At 36.3% G+C, this 17,480-nt stretch overlaps 2 protein-coding genes across 2 annotated transcripts; one reads left to right on the top strand and one right to left on the bottom strand.

The window, feature by feature from the left end:
- Positions 1 to 183: 183 nt before the first annotated feature.
- Positions 184 to 1,149, top strand: LOC102030242 (olfactory receptor 4E1). Its single transcript, XM_005412153.1, has one exon. The coding sequence runs from the start codon at positions 184 to 186 to the stop codon at positions 1,147 to 1,149; it is 966 nt and encodes a 321-aa protein (XP_005412210.1).
- Positions 1,150 to 7,126: 5,977 nt separating this feature from the next.
- Positions 7,127 to 8,053, bottom strand: LOC102015989 (olfactory receptor 4E2). Its single transcript, XM_013508556.1, has one exon. It carries the CDS (start codon positions 8,051 to 8,053, stop codon positions 7,127 to 7,129), a length of 927 nt encoding a protein of 308 aa, XP_013364010.1.
- Positions 8,054 to 17,480: the final 9,427 nt, after the last annotated feature.

The raw sequence follows: 17,480 nt of genomic DNA, 5'->3' as shown, positions 1-17,480 counted from the left end.
GGAAGAAAGGAAGGAAGGAAGAAGGAAGGAGAAGAAAGAGAGGAAAGAAGGAGGGAGGGAAGGAGGAAAGGGGAGAGGGGATGGGGGGAAGTGTTTGAACACACATTCTAGATGGATCAAAAATATTAAGTGGTATTCTGGGTTTTTTTTCCTAATTCTTGACAGCGGTGTCCAACAAAAAGAATGGAAGAGGCTTTCCTACTCAATCAAACTTCTGTAGTAACATATTTTCAACTTAGTGGTTTATCTTTAAATCAGAAGGTACAGATGGCAGTGTTTTCCATATTCCTCATGTTTTATGTTTTGACACTGATTGGAAACATCCTCATTGTCATAACGATCATCTATGACCGCCGGCTCCATACTCCCATGTATTTCTTCCTCAGCAATCTGTCCTTCATTGATGTCTGCCACTCCACTGTCACTGTCCCCAAGATGCTGAAAGATACCTGGTCAGCAGAGAAGCTCATCTCCTTTGATGCTTGTGTGACCCAGATGTTCTTCCTGCACCTTTTTGCCTGCACAGAGATCTTCCTTCTCACTGTCATGGCCTATGATCGGTATGTGGCCATTTGTAAACCCCTGCAGTACATGACAGTGATGAACTGGAAGGTATGTGTGCTGCTGGCTGTGGCCCTCTGGACAGGGGGCACCATCCACTCCATAGCCTTGACCTCCCTCATCATCAAACTGCCCTACTGCGGTCCTGATGAGATTGACAACTTCTTCTGTGACATACCTCAGCTGGTCAAACTGGCCTGCACTGACACTCGCATCATTGAGATCCTCATAGTCTCCAACAGTGGGCTGATCTCTGTGGTCTGTTTTGTGGTCCTTGTCATTTCCTACGCTGTCATCCTGGTGAGTCTGAGGCAGCAGATCTCCGAGGGCAGGCGGAAGGCCCTGTCCACCTGTGCAGCCCACCTCACCGTGGTCACACTGTTCCTGGGACACTGCATCTTCATCTATTCCCGCCCGTCCACTAGCCTCCCAGAGGACAAGGTGGTGTCTGTGTTTTTCACTGCTGTCACCCCTTTGCTGAACCCCATCATCTACACTCTTAGGAATGAAGATATGAAGAATGCCTTGAACAAGTTGATGGGCAGGAAGGAGAAGAAAAACAAAAAATTAAAAAGTATAGGCCATTAGGATGCTTGGTGCTCCAAATCAAAGAAATGCCTGGCAAAGAATGAATTATAACCGTATTCATCACACTATGTGAAATATAAAATTATCCTCTGGTTTAATATCTAACAATCACAGCAATAACTATGGTTACAAATACCTTTCATATGCTGCTAATGTTCTAGGCTCTGTGCATTTACCTAATTCTTACAAAAATCTTGGAAGGTGAATATTATGCTTAGTCATATATGAGAAAACTGAAGCCATAAGACAGCAAATAGAACACTTAAAGTCACCCATCTTGGACAGGATTTAAGCGGAGTAAAGTATGTAGCTCAGTGGTAGAGCTTGTGCTTAGCATGCTCAGTGGCTTGGGTTTGAGCCTCAGCACTGTTTAAAAAAAGATAGGATGTGAATGAACCCACGCATATCAACCAAATGAAAGCTATCTTCATTACATCATATCGCCTTTCCTGCTTTTCTGTTAGGGTGACAACCAAGGTGGAAACAACCCTTCTGATTTCTAGGTATCATTCACTCAGATATTTGCCTAAACAGCAATAGCTGAACAAGCACTAGTGAATCAGAGAGTGTGTGTTTGCGTGGGACTTTGGTAACTGGGGAAGACTTTGAACCATTAAAGTTATTAATACTATCAAGTGTCTTGCAGAATCTGCCATCATAGCAATGCAATGGGAATGTTTTATTATTCAGTAATTTAACAAATATTTACTCAGTACCTAATTTGTGCTAGATACCAATTTTAGAGTTACAAATAGAACCTACATGTAGTCCCCTCTTCATTGAGCTTAGAGTCTAGTGAAAAAAGAAAATAAAAATATGAATGAAATTTAATTATAGATATAATAAATGTTAGAATTTCATTGGAGTGCTTGAAAGACTGTCTTAGATGGAGTGGCCAGGGAAAGAAGGTTACATTGAAGCTGATATGTGCAAGACCAAAAGGAGCCAGCCATGAGAAAAGAAAGGTGATGAACCTCCAAGCAGAGGAAACAGTAGATACCACATCCTTTGGGGGAAAGACCACAGCTTATTCCAACAAGTGAAAAATCAAGGTGCTTACTTCTTCAACCCTATGGCACAGAGGAAAAGTGATATTGGAGAAATAACAAAACATCCTATCATGACTTCTCAAGGTGTGTAGAAGCTTTTCCAGTATAACGGGCTCCAGTGATGTAACCAGAGAAATGGCATGACCTATCACCCAATGTTGGTCTAAGAGCTGGGAGAAAGCAACAACTTGAATAAAATGTAGTCTATAACCCCGTGCCTAGAAGTCAGTTGAGTTTAGTGGTAGCAGAGCAGATATTCTGAGTGGACTGGGAATATGGAAAGGGAGTGGAGTCTCATACATGTAATTACAAAAGAGCATGGTATGTTGGGAATCAACTGTTCACTCTCACTCCATCAGTGAGACCATCACAGAGTTCCCCTGGGATTTCCTGAGCCATCAGCGAGGATATAATCAATAAATCTCTAGGCCAAAAAATCATCTCTATTTTTAGTGGTATTTTTGCCAGAAAATGTGTTGAGAAGGAAACTCCAGCTACACAAGCCGTTTCCATGACATTGAGACCTGGGTAGGAAGGCATCCTGGAGGGCTCTTCAGGTAGCACAAGAATATTTCCAACAGTCACATCTAATAATTAAGAGAGTAGGCTTTTGTTAAAGATCATCCTCTAGAGAGTGTAAAACTTTCATTTGTACTGGTTGATGGAATATGAGACAAATTTGAGAAGTACAGGATTTGCATAAGATACATGCTCTCTCATTATAGGCAATGGAAAACAATAAGGAGATGTAACTTTCCAAGGAGTCCAAACAGAAGCACTTAGTGCAGGAACCAGCCACACAGAGGAAAGAAACAACATGACAGATGAGATAATGCTGGTGGTTGTTAAGGCTGCAGCTGGTAAAACTGTGACAAAAAGATGTCATGTTTGCTTATTGTTTTCAAAGCAAGCAAAATTTCTAACACAGTTGCATTAACCTTCACACCTCTCTGGGAAGATAAAATACAGCATTTATTCTCCACCTCTCAGAATGTATTTTAGACTCTAGACAACATTTAAAATGTCCTTGATTAATCATTGAATAAAGAGTAAAGAATAAAATGAAAATATCTTGACTCTTGGTTCTGTAGTTGACTTTTCAAAAGAGAGATAGAGTCATTATTTATCAATATAAAGGTTTGGGCTGTAGGTATAGCTCAACAGCATAAGCGCTTGCCTGGCAAGCCTAAGGTCATGAGTTCCATTCACGGTACCAAAAAAGTTTGTTCAGCAACTTTTTATTCAATAGTTGAATTCATCAGGCTATAACTATCTTTATGAAATATAGTAACTAGTATGCCTTTCATACAAATAAACAAATAAAGCACTGGGAATTTATTTTTGCATGAAAGATATTAATGAGTATGAATATCTGTCCATGTATAAGTCCAGAATGTAAAGCATAAGAGGTTTCTCTTCTAATGTATATCTTCATAGTGATATCTGGACTTTACTTCATAGAGATATATGAAATGCTTATTTCACTTGAGTTTCTATGAGAATTATAAGGCATTGACAATATTCTACACTTGTTTGTCAATTTACCAAGTATTAATTTTTTATGAGTTTCTCCTGGTTTAATTAATAGATTCATTTGATTTTTTGTCCTTTTGAGTACTTTCTGTCATTTCAGTTATTTATAGGCTTTGAATTAGAGTTAGTGTCTACAGCCACACCACCCTGAACACACCCATCTCGTCTGAGTTAGAGTTAGTAGGTCAATTGTTCTGTATTGCACATGCCTTCTACTAAATACTGTCCTTGAGGACCTAGTCAGAAAAAGAAAAGAAAAAAAATCAATGTCATAAAGACTTGAAAGGAAGAGGTAAAACTATCTTTATTTACAGAGGACATCACTGTGAATGTAAAAACTCATAGAAAGGCAGAGGGCGTAGCTCAATGGTAGGGTGCTAGCTGAGCACGTGCGAGGCCCTGGGTTCCAGCTCCTATCTCCAACACTGCGAAAAAGGGTGAGGTGTAAAAAGTTCAAAAATCTAACAGAATATATAAGTGAATTTAGCAATATCATAGGAGTAAAGATAATGCATATAAATGAATTGTATTTCTGTATATTGCCAATAAACAATTGAAATTAATAATAGCATCAAAAAGCATAGGATGGTTGGGGACAATTTTAATGAAATATGTCTGATTATGAAAGAAAATGACAAACACTGCTGAGAGAAATTAAAGAATGCTTAAATAAAGGGGTAGATGAACAGTCATGAATAGAAGATTGAACACTGGTGAGATAATTCTCTCTCAGACTGATCTGGAGATACAATGAAATCTCAATCTAAGTTCTAGTAATCTCCTTTGTAGAAATAGGCATTTCTAAAATGTATATTATAATGCAAAGTACTTGAAGTAGCAAAACAGTTTTGAAAAAAGCATGACAATTCTTAATATATCATTTCAAGACCATTATAAAGCTAAGACAACCAAGACAATCTGGTAGAGGCATAAGTTTACATGTCAGAATAAAAGATCAAAAAATAACTTCTCACTTGGGGAATTTATTTTCAACAAAAGTGTTAAGGTAATTCAACAGAGAAAGGTACTGAATCAAGTACATAGACTGAAAACTGAATCTCAACCTTTATTTCACACTTTATATAAAAAGTAAAAATCCTGGTGGGTTTGTTCCCTTGTACCACAAAAAATAAATATAAAGTAAACTAGTTGCATTGATACTACTAGTTTCTCTTAGTTCATTGAAAAAAAGTTTTGTAATATTGTCTGTTTCTTCTTTGTAAGAGAGAATTTTTTGTCTTTAAGTAACTAGTTTGAAGAAAATTATATATAATTTATTAAATATTATTCTCTTACTAACCTGTTATGAAATTTTGTGGGTTTTTTCATAAAATAAAAAAGCAAACTCAGAATGGATCATACACCTACAATTCAAAGCTAAAACTATAAAATTTCTAGGCTAAAGCAGAAAATATTTTATTGGATTTAGCCAAAGATTTCTTAAGACACAAAAAGCATCAACCATTAAAAAAAAATTGTAATTTGGATTTGATCAAAAGTTTAGCCAGGCATAGTGGCACACACCTGTAATCTCAGCACTCAGGAGGCTGAGGTAGGAGGATCTCTGCAAGTTCAGGGCCAGCCTGGCCTACATAGTGTAGAAGTTCAATCTACAATCTAGAAGTTGAACATAGTGTAGTGTTCAATCTTTAATAACAGCCTGAACTACATAGTGAGACTCTGTCTCAGAAAAAAAAATTTATTAAATATATGTTCTTTTGCTTTCCAAACTATACTATTGAGAAAATGAAATTGCAAGGCATGGAATAAGAAAAATATGGACAAGACACATGTTCAACAAAGGTCTTATATCTAGAATATATGTCCTAGAAAAAATAAAAAGCCACAACCTAATAATAAATAAAATCTTTAAACAGACACATCACAAAACAAGATTTATGATGGGATAATAAACAACTGAAGCTTAATATTATCAGTCATTAGGGAAATGCAAGTTGAAACCACATACTTACTAAAATGCCTAAAATTAAAAACAAATTATTAAATGTAAAACTCTCATAATTCTGATTATGAGAGTATAAAATCATACAGCCACTTTGAAAAAACAGTCTTGTAGTTTTTACAAAATTAAGCATGCATTATTATGTAATCCAACTCTCTCCCTAGATTTTTTACCCGAGTCGTAAAAATGCATGTCCAAAATAATCTGCATATTAATGTTTATAGCTATTTTACACATAATTGTCAAAACTAGAAACATTCAAATGCCTATCAATACATAAAGGAATAAACAATTTGTAGATATATGAAATATATATATCCATATAATGAAATGTTCCTCAATAATAAAAAGAAATGAATAACCAATATCCACAAAAATACAGATTACTCCTCAGAATCGGTAAGCACAGCAAAAGAAACCAGGTATAGCAGAGCACATACTATATGATTCAATACATGTGAAACTCTGGAAAAGACCATTCTTGCCTATACTGGCAAAAGTGAGCTCTTTGAATGCTCACATGGAAATGGAGGGATTAACTGGGAAGTGATTGACTCAAGCTACGTGTGATGATCAAAACGTTCTGTATCCTGATTATCAAAGTGGCTACACACATAGGTATGTGGGTGCCTTTGTCAAAACTTATTAAAAGTATACAATTAGAAAGGGGTGAATCATAAATAAATAAATAAATAAATAGGGAGCATCCTATGTAACATAAATTTTACTTTAATACATTTATTCTTTTATTTGTGGTGTCAGGAATCAAACTCAGGACCTTGCACTTGCCAGGCAGGTGCTGTATCCCCGGCCCCAATTTATTCTTTAAATAAATTCTTTACATGGTAGACTGCTTACCTAGCATGTGCAAGGCCTTGGGTTCAATCCTTAGCTAAAAAGATAAATAAATCACCTTGATTTCATCAAAATTAAAGGATATAAAAACATATTAACAACTAGATCTGGACATAATAGAAGAATCCTATTCAAAACCAACAGAGCATAACTGAGTATAAAGAAAGTTATCAAAATTATGTTCAAAAGCAATACTGTAATCAGCACAGGATGTAAAACAGGTATGAGGTATAGCTTCCCAAATGCAATAATCTACAGCACAGTGTAAATCAAGAGGCAGCTCCTCACAAATGCACCTGTTCACAAATCTGAAACAAAACTGACTTCCCCAAATTGTATTCCTCTATTAGGAGAGCCAGAAGCCTTCTTTAAACATTTTTGGGCCTTTTTTCCTTACATGTTCCACTAAACTCTGTTCCCTTATTTAAATAATAGTTAACAAGTTTCTCTCTAATGCAGAAGTCTTCCCTACCCCTTGCCATTTCACCTAATGAATTTGATTCTTTAGCTTTGCTTTCTCCTGGGGGATATGGCCACAGTAATGCTTATCACTCTAAGGCTCATCATGTGTATGATTTTATGAGAAAGCTTGTCTCTGCCTGAGCTGCTTCATAGCACTCTTTACTTCCTCATTCCTCAAGGTATAAATGAAAGGGTTCAGCAGAGGGGTGACCACTGTGTAGAAGACAGACACCACCTTGTCAATGGAGAAGCTGGTGTCTGCCCGTGTGTAAATGAAGATACATGGCCCAAAGAAGAGGGCAACCACCATGAAGTGGGCTGAGCAGGTAGACAGGGCTTTCCTGCGCCCTTCAGCTGACTGTGTGCGGAGAGAAACCAGGATGACAGTGTAGGAAGCAACCAAGGCCAAGAAACAGGTAAGGGAGATGGTTCCACTGTTGGACACAATCAGCATCCCTATGAGGTATGTGTCAGTGCAGGCGAGCTTGATGACGGAAGGCACATCACAGAAGTAGCTGTCAATAATGTTGGGGCCACAGTAGGGTAGATCAGTGGTTAAGAAGGTCTGCACTAATGAGTGAACAGCAGCCCCAAGCCAGAGCGCAAATACAAGCTGTACACAGACCCGCATTTTCATCACACTGGGGTAGTGTAATGGAGTACAGATGGCCACATAACGATCATATGCCATAACGGTCAGCAGAAAGATCTCGGCACAGGCAAAGAGATGAAGGAAGAACAGCTGTGCGATGCAGTTGTTAAAGGATATGGTCTTTCTCTCTAAAAGCAAACCTTCCAGCATCTTGGGCACAGTGACTGATGAGTGGCAAATGTCAATGAAAGACAGATTGCTCAGGAAGAAGTACATGGGCGTGTGGAGACATGCAGTAAGCACTACGCTAGCAACGATGAGAATGTTCCCCAGAAGTGTAAGCATATACGTGACTGAGAACGCCATGAAAAACAGTCTCCCCAGCACCCAGTTATCACTGAGTCCCAAGAAGACAAATTCAGTCACTCTTGTTTGGTTGAGAGCGTCCATCCAGTGTGCTTTCCAAAGAACCTAGGGGGAATAAAAGTTAATTTAGCTGTAATGATATAAGAATGAAATTAACCAAAGTGACTTTGGATTCCTATCTGAAGTGCTTATTATAAAGGCTTATAAGAGGTAAGAGTAACTTAGCCAGAATCGTCACAACATACCACGACATACCTAGAGCCAGGCCAAGCACTCCGGGCACACCATCCAATTTCATCACAGCCACACGGTGTCGGGGCATAACAGTGCCAGTCGTTCAGGTCAGTGAGCCTTGGAATAAATGAATTGCCCAAAACACCCATTCGTTACCTGGTTCTTTTCAAGGTGGACTGTTCCACTGGTATCATCAAATATTCCAGAAATCCCCAACTAAACCTCTCAATAGCAGGCTAAATCTCCCAACTAAATATATTGCTATCAAATTAAATGCACGTTCAAAACCTACAGCCACGCTCTCTCATTTTTCTCCCTGTGGAGCCCTTTCATTTTCTCCGCATTCTTCTCTCCAGCCACGCAATTCACTGTGCTCCAGGCAGGCTACTTCCGCCTGCCTATTTGGCATAGTGATAAATAGGTATCTTTATTTGCCATTTTCCTACATCTTGGAAAACTCATCCTTTAAACAAGTGTGTTCTCACTTTATCACTGGCAATTAAAATGCTATTCATCCTTCACTTTACCTCTGACTGTCTCAAAGAGCGCTGCCTTTAAGAAAACTTTGCTGAGGCTATCAAAACTTACCTCTTTCTTGTCATATTTCTTTTGTGGTACTTAACTGTAAAATAACAGGTTTATTTTTGCTCCCCTACTAAATTAAAATTTTCTTTAAAAGTAATAACCACATATGACTTACTCCTTATGGCACTTAGCAGGTGGCTTGCACAGAGCAGATATGGAAAAAATAATTTTATTGGAATCCAAACTACATTCTTAGGTAGCCTAAAAAAAAAAAAAAAAAAAAGTAAACTTTCCTTCACAGAGGCAATAATAAGTTACTTTAAAAACTCAATTGTTTTAATTCTGTAATATGATTTGTTCCCTAGGAGATATTGCTGCACAAATACTAAAGATATATTGCCCTTAATTTTCTAGACTGGTTGGTTGACCAAATGCTAAAAAAGTTTGGGAAATATCATCACAAATCACAAAAACAGAGCATTTTGATTATTATTTCATTTGTAGGATCCACTAAAGCATCTAAACTATGGGAAAACTAAAAACAAGGAAATATTAATTATGGTATTATTTTAAACAGCCTCACAGTGACAGGTTTTGTTTGTTTGTTTGCTTGTTTGTATCTGGGAGCTTGAATGAATGTAGAGGAATTGACTACAATTGTTTGCAGCTATTAGGAATGATAATGACAAAAGATTAGCTTTGTATGTCTATATGTGTTTTCATGAGAAACTACATTGAAGATATCAATATGTAATACAATAAGCATTGTTAATTCCCTACCACTCTGTTTGTAACTCTGTAATGTCTGTACTGATCCTTTGCTATTTTGTAAAACGTTGTTGATCTGTTAGTATTTTCCTCCTTTTATTTCTAAAATAAAAAAAAAGATTACCAATGAAAAGTATTGAAATATAGTACATAAAGATTTAATAATATATTCTTAACAATTTGAAATATGTGTAGTGTTATATAAGTTATCAAAAGACAAATAGCTTGCTAGAAGAAAATTATTATAACACATACGACCAAAAAGGGAGAATATTCCTTTAGTCAAAGTTCTCTTAAATTTGATCTATGCTCTACTTTTTCTTTTTTTTTTTTTTTCCTCCGGTACCGGGAACTGAACTCACAACTTTGCGCATGCCAGGCAGGCGCTTTTGCCGCTGAGCTAAATCCCCAGCTCTCTTAAATTTGAAAGGAAAAGACAAATGACTCAACTGAAAATGGCAAAGAATATAAACAGGAAAATCTAGGAAAAGAAATGTAAATGGGTAACAAGTATGAATAAAAATATGTACAATTTCAGCAATAGATGAAAAAGAGAATCAAATGCATTTCACTTTCCATTGCATTCACAAAAGTACAAAGAATGGAGTACTTTTTGTTTGTTTTTCATTTTGAGAGAGTCTCACTTTGTAGCACAGGCTGATCCTCCTGCCTCAGCCTCCCAAGTGCACCATCACACCTAGCTGAACTTTTTAGAAAATAATCTGGCAGTACCAAAAGATTTAAATGTTCATTCTTCTAAATCAAGGAATCCGCTTCTAGGACTGTATTCCATAGAAATAAAGAAGCAAGTAACTAAGGATGCATGTTTGTTGAAGCATTTTTAGTAAGACAAAATGAAGCCCTATCAATAGAGGAATTAAATAAATTAAATTAATTTAATATAGCCACAGTATGGATACTATGTAACCATTAAGAAGAACGAGTTGGATCCATATTAACCTAAAGCAGGTTAATGGCTGCTACATCATTAAAAAGTAGAACCATCTAGGGAAATTTTATAAATTTTGATGTCCAGAGCTCACTCCAAACAATTCATTCAAAATCCCTGGAAGCTGAACCCATCAGTACTGTTAATTAATTACTGCTCAGCAATTCCAAGGTTCAGTTATAATAAATTACTGACTTCAAGGAAAGTCAATAATACATTAAGTGAAAAGAGCCAGTTATGAATATATTATGAAAGAAATATATTCATTCCTTGAAGCAAAGAAGAAAGAAAGGAAGGGAGGAATAAAGGGATGTACGAAAAAAAGGACAAAGGAAGGAAGAAATCAGTACATAGATTATCTGCCCGGTTGCCAACCAAAACATGGACAGAAGTCTGTAAAAGGAAAGGTGCCTTGGGCCTCAGAGATGAGCACTGTTTAGGATAAAAACCAAATGATGTCCTCATCTGTGCATGTACAGAGTCCTCGACGACACACTCCCACATGTCTCGGGGATGTAGTCATGTTACGGCCCAGAGCGACACTGGGTAGGGAAGCCCAGGAAGACTCAGTGAGCTACTACTTCTCCAGAACAGCCCAAATCTGATCATTATGCTGGCTTTCAAAGCACAGCAAACACAGGTTTTCAGGTAATAGGAAAGCTGCCCTGCTTAGACCAACGAGCAGTGAAAGAGATGTAGCCTTTCTTTAGAAGACTGTGTCACACTCAGCATCCACGTAATAAACTAAGTTCGAGGCATCATGCTGGGGATTCACACATAAAGAGACATAGGAAAGGAGCAATCTTGATCTGTCTGATCCCAAAATTTCATACTCCAATAGCGTTTTCAATTACTAAGAAAGGAAACAGGTGTAAAAACCTAAAAGGCAACAAGTCATAATCCCAGGCAATTTGACAAATCCCAGCATGTGTGCCTTTATATCTGATGTGTGTGTGTGTGTGTGTGTGTGTGTGTGCGCGCGCGCGCGCGCACACGTGAATGTGTGTAGGAAGATAGGTAGGTACCTTCATAGAAAGTGATATATTTTAAAAACATGATAGTGACGATGAAAGAGAGGTTAAAACGAGGCTAAACTAATCCTAAAGCCCTTCTACTGAACTTCTAAATACACATGCAACGTATCAGATAAGTGGCATGTAATCGTGGACATGTGCAGATCCTAAAAGCATAGCAAGCGATGCCAGTAAAGAAATGGAGAAACTTACCAATTTACTCGAATTCAAAGGTATTATTTAGTTAATTGTTAAGATACCAGTGTAAGCTTCTTTTATTCACTTTTTTCATAATTCTTTCTAAAAACAAAGCATAAGAAGTAGTAAAATAAATTTTAAAAAATAAAGTACACCCTGATTTATGTGTTAATAACTGATCTCCTTCTGAATAGTTTCACCTCTGTAATGTCAATCCCTGGATGTTTCAATTGTTTTCCTTCTCTGCAAATTTTGACTTGCCCTTTTGAAATTTTTGCCATTGCCCAGGGATATATCTCAGTGGCATAAGCACCTGCCTGGCAAGTGCAAGTTCTTGACTTCACTTCCCAGTACCAAAAAAAAAAAAGAAAGAAAGTAAAAAAGACATTTTTGCCATTACCACTTTAATCTGTTACTCAAATGTCAGTCATTTATTCAACAAATAATTTTCATTGAAGAAAAGCACTTATTTCTAGGCAATCTAAGTAAATAGCATACGGTAGGGAAGTGATAAATGTGGTAAAGTTCAGGTACATAGGAAAATCATTTTTCATTTATCACTCTCAGGAGAGAAACTTCCCTTAAGTATAGTATTATCTTCCCCTCTGTCTTTCTCAAAATCACCTTATATAAAAAAACAATAATCTGTTTATAAATGTGGGGGAAGAGGATAGATAGAGTCACCAAATCAAATCAATTGGTACAGTAGCTCTATTAAACTTTGGTTCTCTTTTAAAACCCAAAACAGTATTTTTCAATGTATAACTAGTAACATTTATTGCCAGACAGGAACTACTCGTCTTACCTTTTGAAAATAAATTTCCCAATTGACAATACCATCTCTTCCATACCACCTCTAATAATTCAGTTCTCTTCCACTATAGCAGTTGAACATGTAAAACCATAGCGTGCAAAATTCTGCACAGGGTAAATTTCAGGCTTGAATACATTGAGATTTTTATCTAACTGACATAGGATTTTGAAGTGATCGTTGCATGACAATAATTGAATTTTCCATCAATGAATACTCTGGGGTATTATTAAAAAGTTTCAAGTTTTAATGCATTTCCTGTTATTAGTCTTAGCAATCTAATCAATGGACAGTAAACCTAGCAGCCTCTAAGCATAGAAGAGCTCCAAACCTTTGGCAAATTAGCATGACATCACTTGGTGTAACCACTACACTAACCATTGTAATACACACCAGAGATTCAAACTCCATGGACAAGTGAAACTTCATTCTTGAATCCCAAGTAAATTAATGCCAAAGCAAAGATATCTGGATATCTGATGAGCACCTGGAATTTAGTTTCCAGAAAAAAACTGACTCAAAACTTTTTCATTTCCTTGAGCGAATACTCGAAGCAAAACATAATCATCATAATCTCCACACTTCACAGATTGTCTAGGAGAGATACTATCTGTAAATAAAGCAAAAATATAAAGCTGTGTAAATAGTTCATTTTTAAATCTCTTTTAAAAGTATTGTGACTACTTAAAGTGAACATAATAATAATGCATTATAGAATGTATACATGGATTAAATATTATACAAGGGATAAATTTATATAAGTATAATATTAATGAAAAGACTAGGAGAAAGAAAATGCACAATTGAAAGATTTTTATAGCTGAGTGTGGTAGTATAATCCTAGCACTCTGGGAGGCTAAAGAAGATCACAAATTCATGCTCAACTTGACCAACTTTGCAACCTAGTATGACCTAGCTCATAAGAAACCAATAAATAAATGGTTAGGAGCATAGCTGAGTGTGGAGGCCCTGGTCTCAATCTCCAGTACTACAAACGGAGAGAGAGACAGAGACAGAGACACAGACACAGACACAGACAGAAAGACAGAGATAAATGAAGAATGGAAAGTAGGTTGGTTCTCTTAAGTAGGTAATGGTAAAATATTATTTGAGAGTATATTTATTAAAGATGTATATTTTAAATCCTAGAGGACCAGCTAAAATAAAGTTACATAACTAACAACAGGAAATTAGATAAAAAACTAAAAAATAATCTATACAAAAAGAAAAGAAAAAGAACATAGAACAAATGTAAAAAACACAGCACAATAGTAGATTTAAATCCAACTATATCAATAATCACATAAAATGCAAACGGTCCAATTTGAATACAGAAGAATTTTAATACTCAAAATAAAAACACAAATAACACAACTTAAAAATGAGCCAACACTTGGAGGTGACACTTAGCAGTATGGAATGTGTTTAACATGTGTGAGGCCCTAGGTTCAATCCCCAGCATTAAAAAAAAGAAAAAAGGCAAAGAATTTGAACAGACAGTCCTCCAAAGAAGATGTACAAAAAGCTAACATACCCATTAAAAAGGCATTCAACATAGTTAGCCTTTAGGAAACTGCAAATCAAAACCATAATGAGCTAGCACTTCATAACCACGAGGATAATTATAATCTAAATGACAGACAATAATAAGTGTCAGAAAAGATTACAGAAATTTGGAATGTTCTATGTTCTTTTTCTTTTCTTTTTGTATAGGTTTTTTTAGCTTTTTATCTAATTTCCTATTGTTAGTTATATAACTATTTAGCTTTATTAACCTCATATGTTACTGGTAAAATTGCAAAATGGTAAAGCATTTCAGTAAACAATTTAGCAGTTCTTCAAAATGCTAAACACAAAGTTACCATAACCCAGGCGTACCACTCCTATACATATTAAAAATATATGTCCACACAAAAATGGGTATACAAATGTTCATGGAAGTATTACTCATAATAGCCTAAAATTAGAAACAACCAAAATATGGAATATTACTCAGCTGTAAAGAAAGATAAACTTGAGGCTTTTATAGGTAAATGGTTACAACTAGAGACCATACTCATAAGTGAAATAAATCAAACATACATGTGCAAACACCGCATTGTTTCTCTAGTGTACAGACTGAAAGAGTTAATTTAAACTAGGAGATATGACAGACATTGTGAATTGATAGGAAAGCACTCAAAGGTAAAGGATAACTGGGATATGGGAAAAGAGAAGGCAAAGAAGGAGAAAGTGTGTATGTATGTATATGCAGGATAGTTAACATGGCTGTTCTACTGTCTTGTATTTCTTTGCTGAAAAAAACTGTCAATGAGTCCTTAGTTGATCAGCTTTGTATGTCTATATCTGTTTTCATGAGAAACCACTTTGAAGATATCAATATGTAATAGAACAAGCATTGTTAATTCCCCACCACTCTGTTTGTAACTCTGTACTGTCTGTACTGTTCCTTTGCTATTTTGTAAAATGTCAACTATCTGTTAATATTTTCCTCCTTTTATTTTTAAAATAAAAAAAGAAACAACCAAAATGACTACCAATGATGAATTGATAAACAAAATATGATATATCCATAAAATAGAATATTTTTCAGTAATGAAAAGAAATACAGTACTGATACATGCTACAAAATGGATGAGCTTTAAAAACAGCCTGCTAAGTACAAGAAGGAGAAAGAGGAGGAGAAAAGAAAAGAAAAAAGCTCCAAGATAAGTTGTTGCTCCTTGCCAAAAGTCAAGAAAAACAAAGGTGGCATAACAACAGGAAAAAAGTGTTCAGGTGAGCCTGGTGGTGCATGCCTGTACTCAGCACTCAGGAGACTGAGGCAGGAGGATGGCCATGAGTTAGAGGCCAACCTGGGTTACATAAGGAAGTTCAAGGCTAGCCTGTACTACATAGGGAGAACCTGTCTCAAAAAAAGACAAAAGAAAAAAATGCTTCAGTACCCTCCCCCTGGCCAAATATAGTATCAGTAGACAAACATACCCAAGTTTCAGCCATTGAGCAGGAAAGTTGACTTTCTGTGACTTTCTCCCTTCCCAGTGGAAGGCTGCTTCTTCCAGCTGCTGTGTCAGTAGGCTGAGCAGGAAGCTGATCTTCCATACCCCTTCTGGAAGAGTCAGGTGGTGTTCCAGTTTCCCAGTAAAGCAGAATCAGTGGGGTCCAGCAGTAAACTAAGCCTGCTTCTCCACCTGTCAACAATGAAGTGGAATGAGGTAGCAGGAGGAAAGGGAGCCACCACTCAGCACGCCTCTATCCCAGTATCAGCAGTGCTAGTGACGGCTGAACAACCACCCATGAGCACTGTTACTGGACAAAGGAGGGGGAATCAAGGTTACTTAGACCCTGTTCCCACGCCCGTGATAGTGAGGTCTAGAAGAGTACCACTGATATAAAGAAGAACAAATTTGAGTCATTTGTAGGAAAATAGATGCACTCTGGAACCATAATGTTAAGTAAAATAAATCAGACATACAAGTTTAAATATCATATGGTTTCTCTTATAAAGAAAACCAAAAGGTAAAAAAAAAAAATGAAGAGCCAGATAAAGACAGATAGATCTTTTGCAAGGAAACAGGGAGACAGACCTTTTGTAAATGGGAAGGGGACAAAAAAGGGAGGAAGGGGGAGGGGGAGAGGGCCATAAAAGGAATTAAATCATGTCATGTACATATACCAAATACCCACAGTGAAAGTACTCATTATGTATAGCCAACATATACTAATATATATAAATGAATTTTTTTAAAGTCAATAATTTTCAGTAATAACTCTCAATTTGAATGGTTTCAACTCCCCAACCAAAAGATATAGACTGGAAGATTGGATCAAAACCAAAACCCCAAATGTGTGCTGAACATGAGAAACATTTACTCCAAAAACAAACTCAGAGACTAAAAATTAAAGGATAAGAAACAATAGTCCATGCAAAAGGAGCCTGAAAGCAAGCAGGAGTAGCTTTCCTATCTTCAGATAAAGTAGACTTTAAGCCAAAACATCAGAAGAGGAAATAAAAACATTCCATATTGGTTAAGGGAACAAGTTAACAGGAAGAGGTAATAATTATAAATATATATTCACTGAATACCCATGTACCTAACTTCATAAAACTATACTACTGGACTAAAAAGATCAGATAGACATCAATACAATTGTACTGAGGACCTATAAGCCCTCCTATCATAAATAGACAGATTAACTACACAAAAAGTTAATAAAGAAATATCAAAGTTGAACAAAACCTCCAAACAAATGGGCTTAATGTATGTCTACAGAGTGTATGACACAAAAACAGAACATGTATTCTTCTCAGCAACACATAGAGCTTTCTCCAAAATAGACCACTTAGACATAATAAAGCATACATAATTACAAAAGAACTAAAATCATCCCAAGCATATTATCAGATCATAGTGCAAAAAACAGAAATCAGTGGCAAAAGAAACAACAGAAACAGTGGAAACACATGGAGATTAAACACTACACTCTTGAATACTCAATGAGTCACTGAAAAAAAATCAAGGAAGAAATTAGACAATTCCTAAAATCAAATGAGAATGCCAGTACAACTTAGTGGAACCTATGAGACACAATAAAAGCAGTCCTAAAAGGGACATTAATAGCTGTGAATGCCTACATCAGAAAACAGTGAGCCCAAGTAAATAACAAAATGGTGCACCTCAAAGTCCTAGAAAAACAAGAACAGTCTAACTCTAAAGCTAGTACAAGGAAGAAATTATAAATATCAGAGCAGAAATTAGTGAAATTAAGACAAAAAATTTCAAAAAATCTATGATGCAAAGAGCTTGTTCTTAAAAAGTATAAACAAAATAGACAAACCACTGGGCATGGTGGTACTTGCCTGTAATCCCAGCACTCAGGAGGCTGAGGCAGAAAGATCACTGTGAGTTTAAGGTCAGCCTAGGACAGTCTGAACTATATAGTGAGACACTGTCTCAAAAAAAAAAAAAAAAAAAAAAAGAAAATCAAAAAAAAAAAAAAAAAAAAAAAAAA

The sequence above is a fragment of the Chinchilla lanigera genome, unplaced genomic scaffold (assembly GCF_000276665.1).
Source record: "Chinchilla lanigera isolate Chin_1 unplaced genomic scaffold, ChiLan1.0 scaffold00149, whole genome shotgun sequence".
Classification (NCBI taxonomy): domain Eukaryota; kingdom Metazoa; phylum Chordata; class Mammalia; order Rodentia; family Chinchillidae; genus Chinchilla; species Chinchilla lanigera.
This window is presented reverse-complemented; position numbering and strand designations above follow the sequence as displayed.